The sequence below is a fragment of the Cupressus sempervirens genome, chromosome 10, assembly GCF_028749045.1.
Source record: "Cupressus sempervirens isolate cs-2001-9-10 chromosome 10, ASM2874904v1, whole genome shotgun sequence".
NCBI lineage: Eukaryota > Viridiplantae > Streptophyta > Pinopsida > Cupressales > Cupressaceae > Cupressus > Cupressus sempervirens.
Genome location: NC_143127.1, coordinates 538741943 through 538761681, shown reverse-complemented (window position 1 = coordinate 538761681; position 19739 = coordinate 538741943). Strand labels below are relative to the sequence as shown.

The 19739-nt window shown below is 36.3% G+C and overlaps 1 protein-coding gene across 3 annotated transcripts in view; it reads right to left on the bottom strand.

Annotated features, from left to right (window-relative positions):
* Nucleotides 1-1079: 1079 nt before the first annotated feature.
* The window catches only part of LOC149535027 (uncharacterized), a 62346-nt gene continuing 43686 nt past the window's right edge, over nucleotides 1080-19739 (bottom strand). For all 3 annotated transcript variants that reach the window (XM_089806998.1, XM_089806997.1, XM_089806996.1), the window contains 6 exons: nucleotides 2190-2306; nucleotides 1952-2099; nucleotides 1779-1871; nucleotides 1630-1698; nucleotides 1507-1549; nucleotides 1080-1416 (listed from right to left, as the gene is read on the bottom strand). In XM_089806998.1, the coding sequence (XP_089663124.1) occupies nucleotides 1316-1416; nucleotides 1507-1549; nucleotides 1630-1698; nucleotides 1779-1871; nucleotides 1952-2099; nucleotides 2190-2306 (571 nt within the window). In that variant the 3' untranslated portion in view covers nucleotides 1080-1315. The remainder of the gene's footprint in view (nucleotides 1417-1506; nucleotides 1550-1629; nucleotides 1699-1778; nucleotides 1872-1951; nucleotides 2100-2189; nucleotides 2307-19739) is intronic.

Here is a 19739-nt window from a genome sequence, read left to right as displayed (position 1 = left end):
GTAGGTAGAACTCAATCAAGGATCACCCAAATCTTTTCTTGATCTACCTAAACACCCTTGGAAAAAATGACATGACTCAAATACAAAGTCTTAGATAATCCAAATTTACATTTGGACAAGTTACCATAGAAGAATTGTTGCTCCAAAATGTTCATAACAATGTCTAGGTGTTCCTCATGTTTGTTCTTTTTGGAGGTCTGTTTCATGTTGTCATGTACTGCTCTTCTCTGATGTTTATGTCTCATGTTTATCTCTAGACTTACCACAACTATAATGCAATCATAAAAAGTTGATTATAACAAGCATGGCATACAAGTTGATTATAGCATGCAACTAACCCAGTTAACCTTAATCAAAATTTCTTTAGTAGATAACACATGTTAATGCAAGCTATTGGGAAAATGTTTAGGCTAGGTCAAACCAAAATGGTTGATTACACTAACTTGTTTAATTTCATAAGAGACTAATGAAATACATTGGGTGCAACATTGAACAAATTGAGACCTATTAGTGTTCCACGGTTATGTATTAGCAACAAACCATCTATCTTCACAAGATAAAATGCATACAAGTACATACCTCTAGCGGTACTATCGTTGGGGCTTACACAAACAACATTGACACAATATGAAATAATCAATCATCTTGTATGCATGTGTTCCTTCCAAGTCATGTACTGCTCTTCTCTGATGTTTATGTCTCCTGTTTATCCACTTAGTCAACAGGCATATGAAATTAATTACAGATTGTATCCAATTTCAATTAGTTATGATCAACTGAGCCTTTGTATCCTGCAAGGCCTTTTGAATTAGTCCCATTACCGCAGTAGCTTATAGCCCCAAATAAAGCATTTGTAAAACTCGATTCCATTACAGTATATTTATGGCCAAATATATCTAACTATTTTAGGCTTGCCCAAGAAAAGACTATATTAAAGATAAAATCTCCAAATATCAACCAATATAACAAGGAACTAACTACACAGACAGTAAGTTACTAAGAAGTGAAGAGATTCTATCTAATTGGTTTCACTTACATTTTGTTTTCACCTAACTGTCTTATGATTGGACATCACCACATTTTGATTAGATATGCAATTTATCATTAATTATGCAGATGCGCATCCTACATATACAGGTCATTCCATCAGTATTACAATTAAATTCTATACTCCAGAATCCCTCTTCTGATAAATTTTACTCTAGTTCAATAAATACGGTGCTTCGTGTTCCACAAATGAATAATTAATAAACATGGAATATTATTATATTAATAATGATATTTTGAAATAAAATGAAGAGAGGAATTACATAAATTACAAGATTATTTCCTCTTGTACGCTGACATTAAGTGTCTTATGAGGAAGAACAATACAGTTCACCACTACTACCTCATCTTCAACTGTAACACCCTCACCTGGTGACCAAAGCAAAGTGAGTACTACAGTTTAAATGAAACATTAAAAAACTAATAACTTCAACAGTCTGAATGGAAGCTAGTACTTACCAAGAATTGCAATCCCAAGTTTAGATGCATAGTTCCCTTCACCCTGAAATACAAAAGAGTTTTAGAATCTTGCTTGAAATTTTATATTGTGCAACCACTTTATGTGAGCATGATCAGACTTGCCTGGACCCTTGACCACCTGCCTATTGAAGACTTCCAGCCAACAATAGAGTGCATCACAATGGAGTTTTCCTGACATAATAACCAAAGTAATTTTTGACCGTTATGGGATAACTCAATCAGCAATAATTCTCCAAATATTTTGTTCTTACCTTTATCTCAACATCATCAAGAACTATGCAACCAATTAGTCGAACACCTGCTCCAATACGAGCATTGGCAGAAACAGAAACATTTGGCCCTATCTGCTAGAGAAAACTATGATTAGGAAGCAATCAAAATATAGCCACAGAGAAAAAGTCAAAGCTCATGAAATGCCTCCCACCTTAGCTGTTGGATGTACTTTTGCTGAAGGATGAATGTACACATTACCAACAATAGTAGCAGTCCTACCACCATCACCCTTTGCTAAGAGCTCAGGACTAGTACGTTGATATTGTGAAAGGTATAATTCCGAACATCGTAAAGACATCCTGCACATAATGATACAAAGTTAGTGAATCTCGAGGCATTACATAATACGAAAACATTTGAATGAAAATTTACTGGATGTTCTATACTACCCTGGAGTCTTGATCTGCTCCCAAAATTCTGATGTCTCAAATGTGTACAATTTCTTTTTTCCAGCAAGAGGGGACAAAATGTCTTGGTCTAACCGAAAAAAATCTGTTGGAAGTGTCCTGTCAAGGGCACCAATCCATATAAGAATCAAAAGCAAGTTTAGCAATCTATTTTGAATTACACCAGTTTTAATTTTTTCCCAGAATTTTTGAATTACAATTAAAGGCACAGTAAACATTCATTAGATAATTTACTATCTTGGGCTCTTGCAGTGTGCATCCAATACTTTTAGTATAGATTTGAGTGGTTTTTCCCCACAAAATATTTCATGTGTATATTTTCAATCTCAGGCTCTCCCAAAATGCACCGATGCTTATTAGGACAGATTGTTGAATGGTTTTCCCCCATAGTCTACAACAAATTTACACCAGTCACTCACCAACGGATACAGAAGATACAGAATTTTATAACTTAATAAAGCCTTGCCAACAACATAGAATATGAGATAATGCACATGGCACCATGATTCAAACTGGTACAAAAACGTGGGGCTTGTTGCTGCTGCCTCAAACTGTACTACAAAATCATCAACAAACTGAAAATAAAAAATCCAATAGTATGCAGCATAGTCACAAACTCCGAAAAGTCTCTGATTTGCTGAGTACTCTAGTTTATTTTTTTCTGGGCGACTTTTCACAAGTTTTAACTCTTGCAATTTGATAGAGAAAAAAACATGGGTAAAACTATTGACGTGGGTAAAATGCTGCTAAATTGTTTTTTTTTGCATGTTATTTTTGCCAGAAAACCATGCATTTTCTCTAACAAGATCATAGTTGGCATAATCGCCGAATAATCGGCGAGTTTTTACTAATCGCCGAGTTTTTGGGACTGGCGAGTTTTTCTCAGATTTAATCGCCAGAAAAAATCGCCGAGTTTTTGCAAAAAATCGGCGAGTTTTTCAGATTTTTTCTTTTTTTTTTTTTTTTTTTTTTTTTTTGTTTCAAATTTTTATTTTTATTTTTTGGTTTAAAAAAAAGGCAAAAAGCCTATATATTATGTAAGATAGAGAGTTACAATATGCTAGTAGAGCTAGGAAGAGGAAAATGTGATTGTAATGATGTTTTTACTTCTAGTTTGACACAAATTATTTACTATTATGCTTCCCACCATCAGCATTCAGCATGAGAATGTGATTTTGAACTCATTAGATGCATCTTCTCATTGAAATTTGCAAAAAAATGTATTTTGAATTAAATTTTAGCGGTTTTTTTAGGTTCCCGAGTTTTCCCGAGTTTTTTTTTTAAATGGCCGAGTTCTTCCCGATTAAACTTTTGGGGGGCTCGGCGAGTTTTTGGATTTGGCGAGTTTTCCAACTATGAACAAGATATCATGTTTGCATTAATACATTCTGTCATTGAATTTTTCTTCAAAAAATGCTGCTTTCAGATATTTTAAGTGCTTTCTACATTGCCAAGTTTCTGCTGAGTTTTTGTCAAATATGCCAAGTACTCTCCAAGTCCGAGTACACACAAACCAACATAACAAGTGCTTGGAATAACCAGAAACGATACGACGTGTGAAGCAAATATGTATTCCCAACCTTATCAAATTACACTCCTATGTACATACCGTGCACGGTGCACCTTGGGGGCAAGGGAGTATTACAATAATAGATAAGCTTCTATTATTAGTTAATGGTTATCTATTTGTAATCTATTGTAAATATTAGAATGTTTCTAATATTAGTTAGTCTATAGTTATCTATTAGCTTTCTTTAGCTTTCTTTTAGCTAAAATAGAATATTTCTATTATTTATGATCGTTTCTTAAGGAAACACCATTTTATTCTTTTGTATATATTGACCTCTTGGTCTTTGTTAACATGAAACAAATATTTACCAATTACTTTGTAATATGGTATCAAAGCCACTACTTTAAAAAATTTCAAAAATAATTATAATTTCTTGGTTGAAATTATATACCTTTTATTTTCGAAATTATTTTCATGCATATTTGCTTCCAAAGCCTCTAGTTTGACTAGATTTTCTGCCAAAAAATCGCGTCATTTTGTCTGTAGCTCCCGCAATTTTTTCAAGTCTACACACTCGTGCCCAACTAGCACAACTGAATCCTCTGGAAATCGAGGGTTATTCTCTAGTGTTCATGTGGAGGTTTGTTGGGCACCATTTCTCTGCAACTCATGCCCAGATTTTTCTACCACTCACGTCCAAATTTCTCTGAAAATTGCACGTCTGTTTTGTGGCCCATTTTTCTATTTATTTTTTTAAAGAGTGGTCATTTTTTTCTTATTTGGAGGCATCTAGGGTTTTTACAAACCTCTGGTCTAGATTCATGCCCAAAATCTGCTATTTTTTCTGCAAATTCACCATTTTTTTAAGCTTTTTATCCAGCCATGACTGTTTTTGTTTGAAACCCTAATTTTTCAGTACCAGATCAAAAATAGTTTTCAAGAGCTCAACTAGATTGTTGTTCGATTTTTTTGGGTGTCTCATTTCGAGCAAGCAAATCCAGAATCCGACAACATAATTTTTCTATGTTTTTTGAGCTCTCTTCTGGGTACCTCTTCATTTTTTTGGGTCTTCTACTTTTTTTGTCTTGAAGTACGTGCACTCTCATATTTTCACTAAAAAACATGCTATGGCATCTCTGACTAATATTTTGCTTGATGGAAATCAAAAGTTCAATAGTGGCAATTATGACACGTGGAAATAGCTGATGCTAACCATCTTCGAATATCGCAACAGCGATAAGGTGGTTTTGGGTACTACAACTCAACCTACTCAAGCTGGCCCTGATCTGAGAAATGTGGTTCACAACCCATAGTGAACAGTGCAAAGCACTTTGAGCAAACAAAATCTATCTTTTACACTTTTTGATAGCTTCGTGCTCTGGATAGATTAACAACCATTAAGGGAGGGCATTACGATAATAGATAAGCTTCTATTATTAGTTAATGGTTATCTGTTTGTAATCTATTGTAAATATTAGAATATTTCTAATATTAGTTAATCTATAGCTATCTGTAAGCTTTCTTTTAGCTAGAATAGAATATTTCTATTCTTTATGATCGTTTTCTAACGAAACATCATTTTATTCTTTTGTATATATTGACCTCTCGGTCTCTATTAATATCAAGCCTTTATTTACCAATTACTTCGTAATAGGGAGCAACCAGAAAATCTCTGATGTAACATAGGCTATTAGTATTTAGAACTTCTCAAAACTCTACCTAAAATACACAGCCCGTTTCCTCTTTTCTTGCTCCATACTCATCCTTTTTATATAAATCTGAGAAGGCACCTACATGCCACTTGAATACAACTATATAACCACTATCTATCATTTCTCATGCCACCTACACCCCCAATCTCTATTGAATATTAAACAATTTGTTTCTTGGCTATTTGATGATTGACCATGCTCAATGCGTCAAAAGACCCTCTAGCACACACAAGGTCCATGGGATTTTCCTACTAACATGAATATTATTACAGAAATATAAACACAATCACAAGGTAATGTCCACTACCGGTTTTGACAGGAAAAACTTACGAAGAAACAAGTCATTCAAGATGATAAATAGCATTGTAGATAAGCCTACAATTTTAATCAATATCAATATGAAACAATAACAAATGCAATAAAATTTCAAGCTCAACTAGCGATTGTAACATATTAAAGATTGTACTTGCTCCACCAATTGTCACTTATAGGAACGGAAAAGGATATACTACACTTGTTTAATTATTATAAAATAAAATGAATTGCCATGATTGAGTGCCGGCTCTAGAAACAGTAAATTAAGACGGAAAAACACTAGAAGCCCATTAAATCTAATGGGCTTTTGGAACTCTGCAAGGGTTTTTATTTCTCTGAGTTCTTGCTCCCCTCTTCCTTATATTTCACCCTCGAAAGGTCTAGGTCCAAGCAATAGGGGATCTACCACACTTCATTCTTTTGAAATGAAGATACAGGAATATGTTCTTCAGTTCGCAATAAGGAAATTGATGCAATGTTGTTAGCTGGTGGTATGCACAAGATTGGTGAACCCAGAAGTAATTTGGGTCAATACATGCCAGCTCTGAAGGATTCTCCAAAGTTAATATTAATGTTCAGGAATTCCAAAAGATTGTTTCTTCCCACATGGAAGGAAACTGAAGTGTAGATTCCTTGACATGGAGTCACCTCTTGAAAATTTCTATCTTTGAGCCCAAAAGAATTGGAAAACATATGGAGACTACAAAATCTGTACAAGTACTAGAGGATAATCTGTTGTTATGTTCATATAAATCCAACACAAAATATGTCTTAGGTGAAGGCCCCTACATTTTAAGAAATGGAACTCATCATCAAGCATTGTCATGCGCATTTCAAACCCTCGAAGGAAATGTCAACAATAGCACCAATATGGATTCATGTGTATGCCCTCCCTTGAGAGTATTGATCATATGTTTGAAATGATCGTGGAATCTTTGGGGCTAGCCATTCACATCATCAGGCCCTCACATGATAATGTTCTTTCAGTTTACACTGAAATATGTTGAGCTTGATCTTACCATTCCTCTTACTAAATTATCACTCTATTCATGAGATGAAATGACCCCAGGCACCAGATTATGATATCTTACCATGCAAATGTCATGGACATGGCCACCTTATCAAAAAAGTGCCCAATTCTTCAAAGAAAAATTGTTTACACAAGTTTCAATACGATTCTGTGAAAGTTCTAGATTTCAAAAAAAAAAAGATACAAACAGGGACAAGAATCCAAACACTGAAAAGAAATGGGGTAATGATCAAAAGAATGCTTCACCACATGGAATGGCAATAGTCAAGGAAACACAATTTCGGGAGATTGAATCTGAATACATGGAGGACTCATTGAAGGCCTACAAATCCAAAGGAGATCTGTAGAGGCTAGTTAATGAATCAAAAGCTGAAAAAAGATTTCCCCAAGCCTGAAGATGATGGGTAATAGGCCCTTACTCAACCCAAGTTAATATTGATGTTCAGAAATTCCAAAAGATTGTTCCTACATGGAAGGAAACCGAAGTGTAGATTCCTTGGCATGGAGTCACCTCTTGAAAATTTGTATCTTTGAGCCCAAAAGAATTGGAAAACATATGGAGACTACATAATCTGACAAGTACTAGAGGATAATCTGTTGTTATGTTCATATGAATCACACACAAAATATGTCTTAGGTGAAGGCCACTACATGTTAAGAAATGCAACTCATTATCAAGCATTGTCATGTGCATTTCAAACCCTCGAAGGAAATGTCAATGATAGCACCAATATGGATTCATTTGTATGCCTCCCTTGAGAGTTTTGATCATATGTTTGAAATGATCATAGAATCTTTGGGGCTAGCCATTCACATCACCAGACCCTCACATGATAATGTTCTTTCAGTTTACACTGAAATGTGTTGAGCTTGATCTTACCATTCCTCTTACTAAATTATCACTCTAGTTCATGAGATGAAATGACCCCAAGCACCAGATTATGATATCTTACCATTCAGATGTCTTGGACATGACCACCTTATCAAAAAAGGTGCCCAATTCTTCAAGGGAAAATGTTTAGACAAGTTTCAATAAGATTCTGTGAAAGTTCTAGAACTCGAAAAAAAAAGATACAAACAAGGGAAAATCCAAACAATGAAAAGAAATGGGGTAGCGATCAAAAGAATGCTTCACCAGACGGAATGGCAATAGTCAAGGAAACACAATTCTGGGAGTTGCATCTCAATGCATGGAGGACCTATTGAAGGCCTACAAATCCGAAGGCAATCTGTTGAAGCTAGTTAATAAATCAAAAGCTGAACAAATATTTCTACAAGCCTGAAGATGATGGGTAGTAGGCTCGTGCTCATCCCCTACGTATACTTTCAAAAAGATAGGATCAAAAGCAAAAGACTCATGCGAGGCTACTGATGCTAGACAATCTGAAAAAATAAAGAGGAAATCAAAAGCAGATGTGGTAGCTGGGAGCCAAACTAAGCTAGAGAATGGCTAAACACCAAGAGATTAAAGATTACCCAATGTTGATCATTCCTTTAAACATTCCGGGATTGAACAAACCCTCCAAGAAAAGGCTTCTTTGAAAATTCTAGAATATTTAATCCAGATATCATTCTATTTTAGGAGAGCAAGATCAATTTAACATCAAGATTTCCAAGTATGATACTTTTTCAAGGCAAATGGAGGATTATGTATAAAAATGTCAAAGGATTGGTTAGTGGTCTAGCAATCATTTGGAACAAGCTCGAAATAAATATGCAAGAAATGCTTGTTGGACCAGTTTGTATTATTTCTAAACTATGCATCTCTCTCATTCATATCTAGAGTTTCCAACCTTAGTTACTGAATTCACGCATTTGAGCCCCAAACCGGATCTGGGTCTGTACCGGGTCCAGACTCGCAAACCAGTTTGTGTCAGATTCTCACAGGGTCCAGATTTGACCCTGTGGATTTGTCCAGACTCAAGTTCTACAAATCCGGATGAACCCACAAGGTCAAATCCACGCGGACTGAGGAGAATCAGGCATGAATCAGTCACAAATCCACATGGACACATGAATCCATATATTATTATATACACTGCATATATATATATATATATATATATATATATATATACACACGAATTGGATTCTCGTACCCAAACATGTCCCTGAATCCGAAACGGCAACTTAGTTTGCAACTTATACCTAAAAAGATCCTTTGTTGGGCCAAATGAAAGATATGCTAAGAACAGAAAAAGAGGGTAAGTGAATCGCTACAAGGGATTTTAATGTCATACTGGATTCTTCATAAAAGCTGGGCAGTTTTCTTTTCACTTCTTACAAGGATGATCTACACGCTCTCCTCAAAGATTTAGCCCTCTAGGATATCTAAGCTAAAAAGGGTTGATTCACTTGGACCAACAAAAGAAAAGATGATATCAAATATTGGCCTAGACTGGTAGATTCTACGCTTCTACATCTTCATTTGATCAATGATTCTATTTGTAACTCCAAAGGCCTTTAATAAGAATTCTCTGATCATTGGCTGATTTCCTTGATAATAATTATATCAACAAAAACATTTCAGATTGGGGAAAATATAGCAACTCACCCTAATTTTAATCGAGACATTTCTTTTCTAAAAGAGTTAGATTTTGTAATGTTGTGAGGTATCACAGCATCACCCCATTGCAAATGGGGACCCCCTCTTTTTATTTTTGCCCCTTTACCTGGGGTGTAGAGAGTTAGTTTAGCAGTCTTTTGGGTCAAGTTAGGAGAACTTTGAAGGGTCAGATCAGGGAGAGAGAAAAATCTGTCATGTCTTTAGGATTCATTTTGGGCATGAGGACAGAGTGAGGTTGTTAACACTACAGCCAACCAAATTGAACCAGTAGAGAAGCCCCAATAGTAAATCCACTTTGAGACAGAGCTTGAAAGAGGGCAGAAAATGACTAAGCACAGACAAGTCGCATACAGGAAAATCCTTTGAGCACGTAGGATTCTGCCTGCCGCAGAGAATTCCAAAATCCTCTCACACCCAGATTTTCGGCCCCCCTTTAGTGGCCTAAAATCCTGCAAGGCCTCTCAAATCCACCTATGGTTAAGCTATTGAGGGAATCACATGAACTAATATCATAGTTTTCACTTTTGAGGTCAAAATATCAAAATAAAGGTGAAAAATAGAGTGCAAAGTGGAGAATGAGCATGAAATTTGACCTGATTAAACCCGAATCAGATTGGATTGGAAGTGAAAGCACCTTACAAGGCTTGTTTGCATTTCAAAAAATTGAGAAATTGTTATGTAAAAGGGGAATTTAAGTGGTGCAGTGAGAAAATTTGAGGTTGCAAAGATGAAGTGATGAGGATGCATGTCAAAAGGAAAATCCTTTGGCCGTGGCAGATTCTAAAATCTTCTCTGCCCCTTCAATTCTGCCCTTAAAATTGGATGAGGAAAAGTTGGCATAAAAATGCAAGTTTTGATGCTGAAAACTAAATGGTTGGGCAAAATTGACAAAGTGAAGGTATAAAAAGTCGTCCCCAAACCCTGATTTCCGCCACCATGATGAGGACAATTGAAGGTGGGGATTGATGATATGTAGAACAAGTATAGTACAGGGATAGAATCCCTGAGTTTGAAGGATGGTGTGGCAAGTGTAAGGTTGAATCTAAGATGAAGGAGATGAATGAATTGCTCAACAAGAAAATCCTCAAGGCATGATGGAATCTGCCAGCCTTTGAGGACTCCATAATCCTCTCATTCCCCTAATTTATGCCAAGGATCAATAGAAACAAATTCGAGGAAAAAGGCCTACCAACTCATACAAATGGAAAACAAAAACATGGAACTATGGAATAGATCAACTTTTGGATGAAATCAATTGGAAATGAAGTAGGAAATTCTAACATCTTCTCCATGCCTTAAATTCTGCCTCCTACGTCAAAAATATGAGAACATAGAATAAGCCCCTAGACTTGTGCAAAACGAAAATTGATGGCAATATGATTCCAAGAGACAGAATTGAGACCAAGTAGGCTAAATTCAAAAGGATGGAGACTGAATTTGAAGTAAAGGATCAAAGTCCTCTTGACCCCCTAATTTCTGCCTTCACCTATGCCAATCGAAACATGAGTCAGGTTCTCCAAAATTGCATGATGATCAAACAAGAATGAAAGGACTGAGTGACTGAACCAATTCAAGAGAGAAAGGTGAGTTTGAGAAAAATGGAAGTGCAGAGAAGAATCCTCTAGGAGTAGTGCATTCCACCACCCAAGATTCCAAAATCTTCTAATGTCACCAAAATCCGCCTTGCAATATGGATTAAAGCAGTGACCTACAATCTCCAAGTTGCACAACAAAAAATGGAAAGAAGGACGATGAAAGGGAACAAATCAAGGAAGTGGTTACGAGTTGGAAAACTGAAGCTGGTTTCCAACATAGAATAAGAGGGCAGGCAATGAGCATTTGATGGATTGAGATACAAGTTTGAATGAGGAAGGTGAAGAGCATGGAAAACCTTGGGGAGTAGCGATTCCAACACCATTAGAGGAATCCTTGATCCTCCAACATGCCTTATTTCTGCCAAGAATTCATGGAGAACATATGGGAAAGGAGAGAGACGATTTGACAAATAACTAAAAAGATAAAACATCCATTTGATTCCCTAAAGCAAGCTACCCTATAGTGAAGAGGAGGAAAAAGGTGATTTATCAAAAAGATTTAATTGGTTTGAGCTTTAAAGAGACCAATACGGCCTCTTTGCAAGGGCATGCCCTTTTAAGTTGGCAATTGCCCATTTAAGGAGCGGAGGAGAAACCATTTCAACATCACCTGTGAGGCAGATGTATCTCTGCAAAGACAGTAACTTTGACTTAGGCAAAAAAATAACCTTCCCAAGGCAGCGAATTCCATTCTTGGTGATACAAGACACAACATTTTTGGATATCCAAGGAAAATTTTCTCCAAAAAAAACAGATATAAAGAAAAGAAGAATGAAATTTGGGCATGCCATATGTAGCAAAACTTTTATATTTTCCTGATTTCAAGTAATTTCAAGTTGAAATCGCAAGATTGATCATTTCTTCAACAAAATCAAGATTGGCAATTGCAAGAAGATAGACAAATTTGATATTGAACTTAAGAAGATCCATTTTGCCTCTTTGATTTGTTGTTGATTTTTATGAAAGCATTCAGATTTCTTTGATTCCATTATTTCATGCACTTACGCATTTTTGTCTCCTTTGTTTTGCAAGGGAACTGTGGAGAGAAGGCTGAATCAAGATTCATTCATGCAGCAATTTGAAAGATCAGGAAATGAATGTTATGCAAATCCTCCATTATCACACGAACAAAATGGATGCGACAAGACCAGCCTCAAGGACTTTAAATGATAAGGAGATGCAAAATCGGATTATTATAGTGCATACTACAAAATCAAGGCAAGATCAAGATGGAGTTCATGAAAGCAAGACTACAAATAGTAAAAATTTATCATCAACTTCAATTTCTTCCAGAAATCAAAGTTCATTTTAAAGGATCCAATAGAAGTACATGAAAATTTCAACACTAAGAGAAGTTCAAGATTCAAGTTTGGAAGTACAAACAAGTTCAACATCATGACACTGTGAAAATTTCCAACGATGAAGATAGATAAGATTTGAGAAGATGAAGCAATTTGGGAATATGCCATAACAGTTAAAGCCTTGATAATGTTGAGTATCAATACATGTTTTCTCATCACAAATTTTTTTTTAAATGGATCAAGTCTAGAGGCTAAGGTGTATATGTGGCATCCACTTGTTTTCTACCAATCAAAAAATTCCAATTACACATGTCCAAGCACATTTAATCATACTATGTCAAGTGTACAATCTTCTCATTGCCTCTCAAAAGCATTGTAATTTTCTTATTGGCCCACAGGGTGGTGCCTTGATGTAATTGGATGATTGGGTAAAAACCCTAATTATGGTTTGTAATGGGTTAATCTTGGCTCTTGAATTGACATTGGCCCTTCATTGTAACTGAGCAACTATGAAAGACCAAGGCCTTCTCATTTGTAACAATGAGCATTAGAGAGGAGATTAGATTTAGAGTAGAGATAGAAGAATTCATTGTAATTGATGATTGATTCATTGTAAATTGATGATTGATTCATTGTATGGTGGATTACTTAGTGATTATTTTAAATATTGCATGGTTTGTCCAATTCCTTGCTTAGATTAGATTTCATTCCATGTTGAGTAGAAGTAGAAGTAGTTGAATGGTGATTAATGGTGAAGCTAGTGCCATAGCTTTTGGTACTTGCTAATTGTAATTGCAAGGTTAGATTTAGGCCTAAATTGCAAGTGTTTTACTTCTATTGGCACTGTTCATTTAAATTAAGCCTCCATATGGTATTTGGATGAATATTGACAATGTGAAGATCATTCTCATATCTGTAGAAAATAGCAACCTCCTATGCCGAGTTGATATGATGAAGCAATAATTAGTTAGAGATTCAACCCATCATCAAAATGATCTTACATTCTTGGAGTTACATTAAATTTCTAAACTCTTTTCTTCCAGTTTAGTTGGTTGAAGTGATTTAAAAAAGTTGAAGTCAAATTGATATCCATTGAATGAACAGCATAAGTCCCTTTGAAATAACCAACATATCACATTATAAAACTGAGTGGAAGCCCACAATTAAGAAGGAACCTTGAGGTTGTCTCATTTGATCACACGATTTGTATACATTGTTTATCATATGAGCATCCTTATTCAAGAGAGAACTGGAGAATTAGTGTTCCATTTTGTAATACTAAGTATATGATTGTGTATGTTGTAGTGGAACAAAACTCACACAACAAGTACTATGAGATAAGAATGTATGTACTTAAGAAAGTTATAAGCTCTTACACTCCATCTCAAGAAATGGAACCACCAAGGCGTCAAAAACACATTTAAGAAAAGCCTCCTGCTGGGAACAAAACAACCAAGATTCAATCTCTCCTCTTGGATGATAACACCCTTAAAAGAGTCTTCGATAGAATAAGACAAGGATATCTCTTCCAATTTAGATAACATTTACAAACAAGAGGAAACTAACTAATCCACGCAGACTGAGGAGAATCTGGCATGAATCCGTCATGAATCCACACAGACACATGAATTCATATATTATTATATATAATGCATACATACATACATACATACATACATACATACATACATACATACATACATACATACATACATACATACATACATACATACATACATACATACATACATACATACATACATACATACATACATACATACATACATACATACATACATACATACATACATACATACATACATACATATATATATATATATATATATATATATATATATATATATATTTATATTTATATTTATATACATTTATACATATATATATATATATATATATATTTATATTTATATTTATATACATTTATACATATATATATATATATACAAACAAGAGGAAAATACCTAATCCACGCGGACTGAGGAGAATCCCGCATGAATCTGTCACGAATCCACATGGACACATGAATCCATATATTATTATATATAATACATATATATATATATATATATATACACACTAATTGGATTCTCGTACCCAAACATGTCCCTAAATTCGAAACGGGAATTTAGTTTGCAACCTATCCCTAAAAGGATCCTTTGTTGGGCCAAATGAAAGATATGCTAAGAATGGAAAAAGTGGGTAAGTGAATTGCTACAAGGGATTTTAATGTCATACTGGATTCTTCAGAAAAGCTGGGTAGTTTTGCTTCACTTCTTTACAAGGATGATATACATGCTCTCCTCAAAGATTTAGCCCTCTAGGATATCTAAGCTAAAAAAGAGTTGGTTCACATGGACCAACAAAAGGAAAGACAATATCAAATATTGGCCTAGACTAGTAGATTCTTTGCTTCTACATCTTCATTTGAACAATGATTCTATTTGTAACTCTGCAGGTCTTTAATAAGAATTCTCTGATCATTGACTGATTTAATAATTATATAAACAAAAACATTTCAGATTGGGGATAATATAGCAACTCGCCCAAATTTAATTCGAGATATTTCTTTTCTAAAAGAGTTAGATTTCGTAATATTGTGAGCTATCACACCATCACCCCATTGCAAATAGGGACCCCCCCCTTTCTGCTTTTTCCCCTGTACCTGGGCTGTAGAGAGTTAGTTTAGCAGTCTTTTGGCTCAAGTTAGGAGAACTTTGAAGGGTCGGGTCAGGGAGAACAAGAGATATCAGTCGTGTCTTTAGGATTCATTTTGAGCATGAGGAGAGATTGAGGGTGTTAACACTACAGCCAACCAAATTCAACCAGTAGACAAGCCTCAATAATAAATTCACTTTGAGAAAGAGCTTGAAAGAGGGCAGAAAATGACTAAGCATGGACAGCAAGTTACATACAGGAAAGTCCTTTGAGCACGTAGGTTTATGCCTGCCACAGAGAATTCCAAAATCCTCTCATACCCAGATTTTCAGCCCCCCTTTAATGGCCTAAAATCCTGCAAGGCCTCTCAAATTCGACCTATAGGTAAGTTATTGAGGGAATTACACGAACTAATGTCATAGTTTTGACTTTTGAGGTCAAAATATCAAAGGAAAGGTGAAAATCAGAGTGCAAAGTGGAGAATAAGCATGAAATCAGATCTGATAAAACCCAAATCAGATTGGATTGGAAGTGGAAGCAACTTACAAGGCTTGTTTGCATTTCAAGAAATTGAGAAATTGTTATGGAAAAGGGGAATTTAAGGGGTGAAGTGAGCAAATTTGAGGTTGCAAAGATAAAGTGATGAGGATGCATGTCAAGAGGAAAATCCTTTGGGCATGGCAGATTCTAAAATCTTCTCTGCCCCTTCAATTCTGCCCTTAATCTTGGATGAGGAATAGTTGGCATAAAAGTGCAAGTTTTGATGCTCAAAACTAAATGGTTGGGCAAAATTGACAAAGTGAAGGGATAAAAAATCCTCCCCTAACCCTCATTTCCGCCACCATGATGAGGACAATTGAAGGTGGGGATTGATGATATGGAGAACAAGTATAGTACAGGGATAGAATCCCTGAGTTTGAGGGATGGGGTGGACGGTGTAAGGTTGAATATAAAATGAAGCAAGGAGATGACTGAATTGCTCAAGAGGAAAATCCTCAAGGCATGATGGAACCCGCCAGCCTTTGAGGATTCCATCATCCTCTCATTCCCCTTATTTATGCCAAGGATCAATGGCAACAAATTCAAAGCAAAATGCCTTCCAATGCAACGTCCCCATTTTTGGCTAGTTTGTGCAGTTGATTGAATTAACTCATCATAGCGCCCTCGTGAGCTGACAGGGTGCTTTAGGGGTCTCAGTTGATTACTTACTATTTTTAGTAAGTCTATTATGGGCAGTTGCTATTTTAGCAGCACAGTGGATGGCTTGGCAGTTGGTCGTCACCTACGGTTGATCAGGTTAATAATTACATGAGCTCTTATTTACTTATTCATTGAGTTGCATTATTATAATAATGTCTATATTATTATAATAATGACTTAAAGAGATATTTCTAAAAAGCAAGTTGGAAAGTTTTCTAAAGTGGAATTTTATGGAAACTTTTGCCGACGATAAGCTTATAAATGAGAGCTCTTTTCATCGGGAAAAAGCACACTTGATTATATATTTGATTTTTCGCCTTTGTGGTTTTTTCCTGAGTTTTGAACTGTATGCCATTGCTGATGTATAAGGGTTAAAGTCTAAGAAGTTTCTTGGCAATTGTGCTGAATTATACAATTGGTCATCATTCTCCTACTGTATCTTTTGTAGCTAAGGAGAACAATCTTGATTCTATATTTTAATTTGCTCATATCGATTGGCTGAGGGTTTGACGAATTTCTGAGTTCTTATTTGACATTTGTGCTAAGGTAAACATCTATCATAATCTCCTGTTGCGATTACTGTGGTTGAGCAGATAGTCGTTGAAGGGAATTGACTGCTATAGAAGTACAGCAAAGACCGTTTGTTGGCAGTGTTTTGTGAATGGGAATACATGTGGAGCTTTGAGTTCAGCTAGGATCCATATAACTGAGGCAAAGTGGACTAGGTATTGGTGGCGGCTAGCAGAGCATTAACACTTCAATCTATGGTCACGTGTGCAACCCACAGCTCCAGCCTATCCAATAGATGTTAGTCTCTCTGCCTGCCAATAACAGTTGGGGCAAAAATCAATGAATACAGCATTGGACGTGAGCTTTGGTGATGCGTAGGAGTTGGGTAATGATTAACACTCGTATGTAAAGGCTGTATATTGAAAGTCACTCCCTTTTGGCAGGACCTGCGGTTATGGTACATCAAATCAGGTTTTTAATAATTAAACACTTGATTATGGTATTTGTTTAAAAACTCTTGTCTCTCTGTCATTAATAATACTCAAAGCAATTCTGGAATTGTTACATGGTTTTAGTGCCTTCTTTTATAATTAATATATACTCTGAAAATATTCAAAAAATAATACATTTTAGTAAATCAGAAGAAAAACAAAAAAAAATTTACTATGGTATCAAATGCTTGCCTGGAAAGTGTTTGATGTAATGTCGAACCATTCAATATAAAAGAAATTGATGCCTGATTTAGCTTAACCAAACAAGGTTCTTTACAGTGGTATCAGAGCGGTTTCCTGCTAGCCTGCAGGAATTGGGCTCAATTTGGCCAATGCTTGGTTTGAAGTGCAGTCAGTATTTGATTTGTTTTTTCTATCATGGCTGATGATAGGAGGTTTGTGTTGGGTATGCACTATACCCGAAGAGGACGTAATTCTCCTCCTAGAGAAGAACCTAAGACTCAGTTTGGTTCGAATGGTAGTTTGGGTGGTTCTAGTGGCACTGGACTACGACCCACAAACGCTGAGGTTGATAGAGATGCCCTAAAGGCATTTAGGAATATTGCAGTCGAGCAACACCAAATGACAAATGTACTACAATAATTGTCTAATACTCTACAGCAAATAGCACTACCTTGAGGAGGGAGGAGGGAGAGAGCTCGAGATGTTTCTGTTGGTTCTCCTAGATCTTAAGTCGAGAATAGAACCTGAGATGGTGTTCTGGTTCAAGATCATGGTGGATTTGTTAACAGAGCTAACATTCATACTGGTGCACATGATAGGCTATGAAGGCCCACGTTTCTGAGACTTGAGATAGATGCGGTCAGTATTGAGCCTGAGGTCACTCTTTTTTGCTGACGATGTGTTGGCACACTTTACGGAGTGAGATGCTTTACCACAGGCCATTAAAGATCATTTGAATTTTAATAGGTTCCTGACTTAGAAACGGGAGCATTCCATAGCGAGGTCGGGACTTGAGAGACAACGACCTCGACAGAATGAGTTACAACAAGTTGTCAGTAAGATGACCTTGGAGCACTTTGATGGAATTGGGAGAGTTACAGCTCGAGCATGGATTCATAAACTCAATACATATTTGGCTTTGCATCCTATGTCTAAAGTGGACTCTATCAGATTTGGAGTGTTGCATCTGGACAGAGTTGCCCATGACTGGTGGTACCATGGGTTGGTTTCTTTGCGACATGATCATATCACTTCCTACTAGGAGTTCGTGGATTGCCTGGTCGAGAGGTTTGATAGGAAAGATCCGGAGGTGTACTTTTGTGAGTTGGCTCAACTAAAGCAATCTAGTGGATTGGAGAGTTACATCAATGAGTTCCAAAGGCTTTCGGTCATGTTTTATGATATTTCAGAGCACAGACGAGTGATGTTATTCATGGAGGGATTGACTGAGCCACTCCATGGATGGGTGAAGTCATTGGACCCATCTTCTCTACAGTTAGCGATGAGGAAGGCACGTGACTTGGAGTCCTCTTCTCGAAGTAGGGTTGCTTCAAAATCTTCTGCTCTTCCGCTGGATGAGGAGTCCCCACCAGTTGTTGAAGACAAGAGCAAGTCAGTGGAGAGATTTGATGACACTTCTAGAGAAGATTTGAGGAGGCATCAGCTTTTCTTTTGGTGCAACGGGCCTTTCTCTAAGGGTCATACTTGTGCGTTAAGGCTAAACGAGCAGTGAATCGTAGTATGTGGGTTTACACTGATATGATTGAGGATGAGTCATCACAACAGCATGAGGATGTCAATGAAGATGATCATACTGATGATAGAGTTTATCCTGTGATGAGTATTTATAGTTTGGTATTTGACTCACATGTTCAGGATTTGCACCTGGTACAGAGTTGGCCTAAGCCTAAGTTGGATTGCTTGCAGGATGATTGAGTAGGCATAATGAAGGAGAGTGTGTTAAGATCTCCTATGAATTTGCCAGCTAGTGATGTTCCAAATTTTACATCATCAGCACAGATATTTGGTGCTATGTTGTAGGTTATGTTATGGGTCCTGATGATGGCATTTGCATTCAGTTGGTTTAGTGAGGACGGGGACATCACTTGCTTCTTGTGAGATCCTGGTAGAGGTTTTTTTTCATACCAGATTGCTTGAGGACAAGCAATTCGGGGAAGGAGGATTGTAATGTCCCTGTTTTTGGCCAGTCTGTGCAGTTGATTGAGTTAGCTCATCATAGCGACCCTCATGAGTTGACAGGGTGTTTTGGGGGTCTCACTTGATTACTTACTATTTTTAGTAAGTCTATTATGGGCAATTGCTATTTTTAGCAGTGCAATGGATGGCTTGGCAGTTGGTCGTCACCTGCAATTGATTGGGTTAATAATTACATGAGCTCTTATTTATTTATTCATTGAGTTGCATTATTATAATAATGTTTATATTATTTTAATAATGACTTAAAGAGATATTTCTAAAAAGCAAGTTGGAAAGTTTCTGTTGAGTTCTTTAGGGAAACTTCCACGATTTCTGAAGTAGAATTTTATGAATACTTTTGCCAATGAAAAGCTTATAAATGAGAGCTATTTTCATCGGGAAAAAGCACGCTTGATCATATATTTGATTTTGTGCCTTTGTGGTTTTTTCTTGAGTTCTGAACTGT